We start from the raw sequence: 8,794 nt of genomic DNA on the forward strand, positions 1-8,794 counted from the left end.
TGTTTGTATCGTATAGGTTTATTTAAGCGTGTGTACAATTTAAATATAAATTTGTACGACAATCCATTTTGCTAACAACAGGTCAACATTTTCAGACAGACGTTTCTCATTTTTGTACATTTTCCAATATGTCAAATAATGTAGAATTATATAAATCAACAAGTCATATAGTAACATTTAATAAGAAATAATTAGGACAGCAACGACAGCGTACAAGGTACGAGATGTAGGCATTTAAATGGTAATTAAAGTCTCTATAACGCTAAAAATCAAAGAATATTTATTAAAGTATTTCGTAAAATAAAGTTTGATTGATTGATTGATTTATTTCGGTATAGAATACACATACATGGACATTTAAAACAACATGTATAATACAGAATAGTAGAACACATGAGAATAAATAAACCATGACATGCACACCAAACACCAAGGATAACACAAAAAAGAGCGACTCTTATTTCCATTGTGGTCCTTTGTGCTGGTGGCATGACATAGAGAGCTTTTAACTAACAAAAAGTAGTTATTAAACATTGACCTTATAATAAAGTTCATATGAGTACACATTGTTAAATGGAATGATATCACAGATGATTGGCCAAATTATATTATCACAGTACAAATCTATGTTTGGCATTTTGAATTCACAGTAGGGAATAGACTATAAAGGAATATAAAGAAATATATTTATGGAGTACAAAAAAGCTAAAAAAAAAATACTTGAAATTAATACACAATTTTTCACATAACGCAATGTCCTTAAAACCTAATAAAAAGAATTTAATATCAATTAAAGGAAAGCTGATAAAAACAATATCACATCTTCAGCATTTAAAATAATATTAAATGACTAGTATCTAGATGAACTGATTAAAATATTCCTATACCGAAACAAAAACGATACATAGATAATAATGATATAAACATGATAAAATTATAAACTGTACATAAAGTTTACACCTAAACAATCAGTGTTCCTTATAGCAATAGCCACAATTTCAACGCTAGATGTGGTATGATTACATAGATTTTTGTAGATACAAAATTCTCGTTTTTATTTATTTGTGACCACAATAAATTCCATGCTAATTTCCTGCAAATATATCTATTCATACGACACACGAACACTAAAATGGTCCTATGTTAAAACCATACTAAAAACGAGCATTTTGTATCCACAAACATCTATTTTACCAGACCACATCTGGTGTTGAAATTTCGGCAATTGCCATAAGGAACAATGGTTGTTAATTGTTTAGCTTTACTTTACGAAATATCGTACGAAATTTTCGTTGATTTTGAGTAGTAATGTTACTTTAAATTGTCAACAAAACATGTATTTAATTGCACATTGATGATTTTTCATTAACGTTTAAGCAAAACCACAACCGACAAACAAAAACAACGACCATATTATAATTTAAGTGTGTCTGTAGGCGCTTACAGTGACATTTATCGTCACATTATACACGAGCATTTGAAATAAATGTTATCAAAGTTCACTTAGCGAGCAGCGTAAGGTCCACACGCACTTCCCCATCTACAACCTTTTTGTTTGTGACAACAAACTTTGCTCCAGCCGGATATGTCCGTTCCGTTTCCTCGAACTCTGCGTGTGCCTCGATGTTGCGTGGCTGCCAAACGCACGGCGTGGAGTTGTCGATTGTGAATATTATTGTCGTGTCTCCTATAGGACCCTGAGTAGGGAATGCGTGTGTGTGATCATGTTGAACAGCCGAGGAAACTATGGACTGCCAAACAAATTTCGTTCCCTTTGTGTATTTATCTGCATCAGTCTTTGTGAGCACCATCTTTCTGTACGTGCGAGTATTTTCCCTTTCGAGATTATTCCAAAACAGCAACAGCATTTGGTACATGACACAGTAAGGGCCCATTGCCAGGTCGTCTGCGCTCGGACTGTAGTTTTGCTCCCTTTGCCTTCTGAATGCCATGTTTAAGTACGAGTAGATCGAATTGTTTTCATTCGTGTATGAGCGAATTACCTGGCCAAAGAAGGATTCTCTGTCAATACACGCCCTTATGTATTCCGCCTTTTCACTTGATACGGCATACACCGAATCGGCAACCACCTCCTGAACCTTTTTCCATCTGCTATCGCCCCTGCAAATGTCGGTAAAAATGTCGAGAAGCAGAGTCAAAACAGACTTGTTTGGATCAACAGGAGATGGATGGAAGGCTGGTTTATAAGATGCCAATGTGACGGATAACAAACACAGCCCTTTGTTGTCACAGTAACCATCATACGGTTGAAATGTCGGAATTTTCTGTTCCCGAACGCTGTTCATCATGTGGTTTGATAAAATGGTACTCATCGCCGTATAGCCGTATGCATTTGCAATGTCCAGTGAGTTCATTCGCCCCGTCTCTCCGCATGCAGACATACACTTCTTAGCCTTCATATCCGAATCGCACGATTTGAATTTCAACACAATTCGTAGGATATTGGGATCTTGCCAGTATACCGCCTGGTGAAGCACGCCCCATCTCCGACTCTGCGGGATCACATTTATTAAGTAGCCCTTTCTTGGATTTGAAGGCGACCCCAATATATCCCATACCTTTTGCCATTGGCCAACTTTTGCTGAATATACCAGCGCTTCGATTTCTTGCGCTTCATTTTCAACTTCGTTACTTCTTTTGCTACAAAGAAAAATACATACAGAAAAATGTTACGAATTCGAATATTATTTATAGTAATTATAATAATGAAAACTCAATATGCTTACCTTCCACTCACTTCAAGCGACATCGTATTTGAAAAATTAATCTTCGACTGAAGTGGCTCTATTGAAACGTTATCGTTTAAAACGCAGTTGTAAAGCGCTTGCGATTCAAAATGCCTGTGCGCCGTTTGTCTACTTGACATTTAACTTATTGGGAAACCATTAAATATTTTCTGAAAATAAGAAATAGAAGGGAAACCACATATTTTTTCCGAAAAAACTATTAATACCAAAACCCAATTCACATATTGGTGATAGGGATCCCCGAAATGTTGTGTTATCGAAAATTTTCGAACCCGTTTACTATCAATTTTTATTTGTCAGTGTTATCGACAGCGGGATAGAGATGGGTGAAAACGCACTCGTTAAAGACGAAACACTGAAACAGAAATATGTGGCCGCAATGGTTCTTGGAGCAGTAGGAGACTCATTGGGATATTACAACGGCCGCTGGGAGTTTGAACGATCTGGAGAACGGATACACACGGAACTTAAGCGATTGGGTGGACTCGATGCGCTAGAAGTGTGTCCGCCTAAATGGATCGTAAGCGACGATACTGTCATGCATATCGCTACCGGGCGAGCATTAGTTCAATATGGCCATAGGGCAAACTTTGAGGATCTATTTCAAACGTTAGCATTTGAATATAAACAATGTATGACTGATATGAATGGGCGAGAACCAGGTCTTACATGTGCAGAAGCGTGCGAAAAACTTGATCCTTGGAAAACTGGTGGCTGGCGTATACCATTTAACGACCGTGCAGGGGGATGTGGTGCGGCGATGAGAGCGATGTGCATCGGGCTTCGATATCCCCATGAGGATCAGTTAGATGATCTAATAAAGGTCAGTATCGAGGCCGGGAGAATGACACACCACCATCCAACGGGTTATCTAGGCTCGCTGACCTCCGCTTTATTCATGTCATATGCCATCCGGGGTAAACAACTTCGCGAATGGGGTGCTGCTCTTATACAAAATGTCGTAGTTATGGCCAAAGAATACATTGAAAAAGATTGCGTTTACAATTGCGACAATGTGAAGCATTGGTCTTACTTTACTGAAAGATGGAACGAATATCTGAGGCTGAGAAATATCGCCGATGGAAAGAGCGAACCCATATTTCCTGAATACTACAAAACAAACGTCAACAAACGAGATCAGTTCTACACATTTATCAGTTATGACAACTGGGGTGGCAGCAGCGGTCACGATGCCCCACTGATTGCCTATGACGCAATTCTAGAATGTAATGGGAATTGGCAAACTCTCTGTGAAAGGGGAATATTTCACGGCGGTGATAGCGACAGCACGGGGATTATAGCAGGCAGTTTGTTTGGCGCCCTCTATGGGTTCAATGGAGTACCAGAAGGAAATCACAGCCATGTAGAGAAACTGGCAGATCTCGTAAAGATTGGAGAAAGTCTCTTCAATTTAAGCTTTGGTAAAACGTCACCTGGCCAATGCGGAAACGAAGCTAATGAACCATGTACAGATGTTGAACAAGAAAACCCGAAATCTGCGTCTGGTGGTGAAGAAGAAACGCACCGTAAAGAAAATCAAATGGCGTTCGACCAAATCAATGGCGACACCACCAATGCACGAGATTGTGGTAAAGACACCGTTATCGATGAAGACGCTCGAGAAGAATTCAACAAAAAGCCCCATGGTTCAAATGCCGTCACAGATGTGAGGAATGTCAACGGATCAGCAAATGTTCCAACGGAGGAAGTATTTGAAACCAATATAGACACGAATGATACAACAGTCAATTATGGTTCTGTTCAAGGTGTTGATAGAAAATCAAATGGTGATTGTAGTACTCATATAATCGCTGGAACGATGGAAACTCACTTATAAAATTCTGATTATGTTGAAAACAAATCGTATCTCTTTTTGTAAAAAGCAAGTTACACGTTGAAAAGAATTTCATGAATTAAGTGCAGAAGGTTTCAGATTTGTTAAAATGTTCTATTTGTTTTTTGAAAATAAGTGCATAGTTGTAGTGTGTAATCTTATATTGTACTATTTTTTTTTTAAAGCATCCGGATATGACTATAAGGCATATGCGTAATAACAAATAAGTGAAATGTACTAACGATACTTGCGCATTTAGCTAAATTCATTTAAATGTTGTTCATGGTATGTTCATTGTTTCCAAACTTATTAATACAATTTGCATGAGCGAGTGTGTTTGAAATATTTCTTTATTTTACAGTTGGGCATAATGATGACTGGGTCATATAGTAATGGTCCCTTTAGTTCTTCCTACCGCCCGTCCTTCCGTCTATTCTTCTGTTTGGATAGGTGCGGTAGATTTTGTCGTTTTGTTTTTCAAGCACCAAAACACTTATTTTAGTGATGGCCATTTCTCATACTCATTATGCGCTAAACTTTTTTTTAACTTAACCTTCACATAATTCGAATTATTCAAATTGGCTTTTGGTTAAAGTGATATTATGGGCATCTAATAGTTTATAGGTGTCTATCGCAACCGTTTTTGATTTTTGGTGTTTTCACTTCATATACACTTATATTTAATGCAGCATCAACATACTAAAACAATATCCCGGAAAGAGAAAAATAATGCATTTGAATATCATCCATACTTTCGTTTGACAACTGATCATGCATGTACGATGTGAACGTGAATTTAGTTTTGGTGAAGAGGTAGCAAGATGAGTTGCAGATAATTGGTCAGTAACAACATTTTAACTAACTCTTTTGACCTGTCAATTCTTTTCAGCTCAATTCAACAGTGCAAAATGCCCATAATATCACTTAAAGTAGACTTAAATGTTTCGTCTAGCAACAACTGAAATACATGTATGCGTATGCCATTCACAAATTCAACCATAGAGTTATTCAAACCACTCATATGTCGAAGGTTTATTAGCTGTTACCACTTCGACTAGCAGCAGCATCATTTGATATTTTAACACTGTAATTTATAACCAATCTCTAGCCATGAATATCGCCCGACCATTTCTTTCACACTTATATTGTTTCATATTGTTTTACAAAAGAGCTATCCAGCAGTAATCGGGACCATACGGAATACTGTTAAGGCCATCGTGGTTACACATTAAAATCCAGAGGGCGACAGTGCGATAGTGCGTTAGTACGATGGCGACAATGCGATAGTACGATGACGACAGTGCGACAATACGAAGGCGAAAGTACGATGGCGACAATGCGATCATACGATGACGACAGTACGATAACGCAATAGTACGATCGCGACAATGCGATAATACGATGACCACAGTGCGACAATATCATGGCGACAGTTCGATAGTACGATGGCGACAATGCGAAATGCGATAGTGCGATAATACGATGACGACAGTGCGACTATACGATGGTGACAGTGCGATAGTACGGTGGCGACAATGCGATAGGACGATGGCGACAATGCGATAATACGTTGACGAAAGTTCGAAAATACGATGGCAACAGTGCGATAGTACGATGGCGACAATGCGATAATACGATGACGACAGTACGATAACGAGATAGTAAGATGGCGACAATGCGACGATACGATGGCGACAGTATGATATGACTATCGCATTGTCACCATCGTACTATCGCATTGTCGCCATCGTATTGACGCATTGTCGCCATCGTACTATCGCACTGTTGCCATCGTATTGTCGAACTGTCGCATTGACGTCATCGCACTATCGAATTGTCGCCATCGTACTAACGCATTGTCGCCATCGCACTATCGCATTGTCGCCATCGTGCTGGCCAGCATGTGGCTATGATATTAATCAATGAAAACATCATTTTGAATGATAGATAATCAAATTATAACGATAAATCAACTTTTCTGATAAATAATTTTTTCACTATCAAAAATATATATAACACGGTTTTCAACTCAAAATGACCCGAAAACGCGGTGCATTACTTTGAACAGCCATAACATCATCAATTGTGCAGCGATTTTCATGAACCCGGTCTTATTCAACGCAGAAATGAATTTCCTTTCTTGAAATGTACATATCTTGTAATATTTCTTCAAATTTGAAGAAATAACACGATACACAACTTGCGTGATTTTCGCATTGGACCAATGAAATCAATCGTGTGTTTAAAATGTCGGTTAGTTGAAATGTATGTATGTAAACAAAGGTTTCAAAAGGCGCTGGACAGTTAGCTTTGATGCACGGTATAAATGTTTTTTTTATACGTTATATATATATATATATATATTGATTTTTTTTCTTCAGAAAAGTATACTTTTCGTTATAATTTGATTATTATTAATGATGTTTTCACTAATTAATATCATAGCCACACGCTAACCACCTTTAGTTTATAAATATCACGTTTCGAAATTTAAATCGAGTTGTACTCGTTGTCAGATGAACATACTACTTGAGCGCTCAAATTTTATCATGTATGCATGTGCTTCTATTGACCCTTATGTGCAACATATATCATTCATGTGACACAGGCAATTTCACTATTTACCCAATTGCCTTAGTACTGAAACTGTAAAAGTATTCGAGTTAACATGTACGAAACGATATATTTAAAGACACACCACACTTCCGATTTGTAACGGTGTATTACAACAATGTTATTAAAATGTTTATATAGCTTTGAAGAAAAAAATAATTTTCAGTTTTCAATTTAAATACCACAAAGAATACTATTAATACGCGCAGATGTAATTGTCCTATAAATACAATATTTGTTTTCTAAATATGAACAGTGCACTTCATTCCAGGAGATGAATTAGTATTTGTGTTGGTTTCGCTTTTTTTCCAATCCAGTTCTAATTATGCATTTTACTTGTAATGACACTTTGGGTATTACTTAACTACTTACAGTAATTTTTATCATTTTGATATGACGTCTGCTTGCGACTTGGAAGACGTCCAATTCATGAAATTAAAACGAAATATTTTCATCACATGGCATACCTGTTTCCCATGTAATATAACCATTTCGATTATTTTTATCTTACACATGTGTAATATACTTTTTAAGCGATTTCATTGGCTTATTTTTGTTCGATTGACCAATCGCATTTTTTTATTTTGCTGAAATGACGTTGCAACGTCAAAATACGTTACGAAATGTAAACAACATTCGGGATTTATCATTATGTTTGCATAAATATTTATTTAATTAATTTGCTCATTTAAAAGAATGCGATAAAAAAATCTGACACTCGTTACCAAATGTTATTAAACTCGTCCAGGAAATTCGTTAATAAGCGAGCCTTAATTCCTGAACTCGTTTAATAAAATATGGTATGATATGACAACTCGTGCCTGATCCTATATATATCACATATTCATCGATTAAACAGTTTATAATATAAATTACAACGATACGAAGTAATCTGTGAATGAACAAAAACTGTCACGTGACCCCAAAAGTCAACGTCAGTAGGCGTTTTACGAAGGAAAACAGCCGCACCAGGTAGGTTTTTTGTCAATATCTTTGCTGATCGTCCTCTGGCTTTCATACGACCTAGGGCGGGCAATAAGGCATGCATAAAGCTTGCGATCGGTATATCACGCGTTGTGTGTGTTGCTTTGGTTTTCGAGAACACTTCGGCGCAAATTTTCATTTAAGAAGCAAACGTCAGTAGTAAAACATGCAAAGAGTCGGTGTTTACACAAATAAACGATCACAGAACTATCTATGCGTTACCGGACGAACATATATTACATATTTCTTCGCGTAAACAAACGAAAATATGTATCGGATAATAAATATACGTTTAAAGAGAAGAAACAAATATGGCAAACGTCAGTAGAACATTTAAGAATGGCAAACGTCAGTAGCCAAAAAATGCAAACGACAGTAGCCGAATATATGCAGGCGTTTCGTTTAATGCAAAACACGGAAATAATGCAATTTATACTAATTAAGAGTTAAATATTACAAATTCAGATTGATGTCACAATGCACGACATATATAACTTCCGCAAAAACAAAAATCAACAAATGTAACCTTATTTATTTGTGTCTTATAATATGTTAACTGTTCGAATATTTTCTTTAAAATGTTAGTATCATTTAA

At 36.7% G+C, this 8,794-nt stretch overlaps 2 protein-coding genes across 2 annotated transcripts; one reads left to right on the top strand and one right to left on the bottom strand.

Annotated features, from left to right (window-relative positions):
• Positions 1 to 2,898, bottom strand: LOC127866566 (uncharacterized). Its single transcript, XM_052407189.1, has 2 exons — positions 2,748 to 2,898; positions 1 to 2,661 (listed from the first exon to the last, which is right to left on the bottom strand). Exons 1-2 carry the CDS (start codon positions 2,885 to 2,887, stop codon positions 1,500 to 1,502), a joined length of 1,302 nt encoding a protein of 433 aa, XP_052263149.1. The 5' UTR covers positions 2,888 to 2,898; the 3' UTR covers positions 1 to 1,499.
• A 132-nt stretch (positions 2,899 to 3,030) lies between these two features.
• LOC127866567 (ADP-ribosylhydrolase ARH1-like) lies at positions 3,031 to 4,930 on the top strand. The gene has a single exon (XM_052407190.1). It carries the CDS (start codon positions 3,091 to 3,093, stop codon positions 4,603 to 4,605), a length of 1,515 nt encoding a protein of 504 aa, XP_052263150.1. The 5' UTR covers positions 3,031 to 3,090; the 3' UTR covers positions 4,606 to 4,930.
• Positions 4,931 to 8,794: the final 3,864 nt, after the last annotated feature.

The sequence above is a fragment of the Dreissena polymorpha genome, chromosome 2, assembly GCF_020536995.1.
Source record: "Dreissena polymorpha isolate Duluth1 chromosome 2, UMN_Dpol_1.0, whole genome shotgun sequence".
NCBI classification, from domain to species: domain Eukaryota; kingdom Metazoa; phylum Mollusca; class Bivalvia; order Myida; family Dreissenidae; genus Dreissena; species Dreissena polymorpha.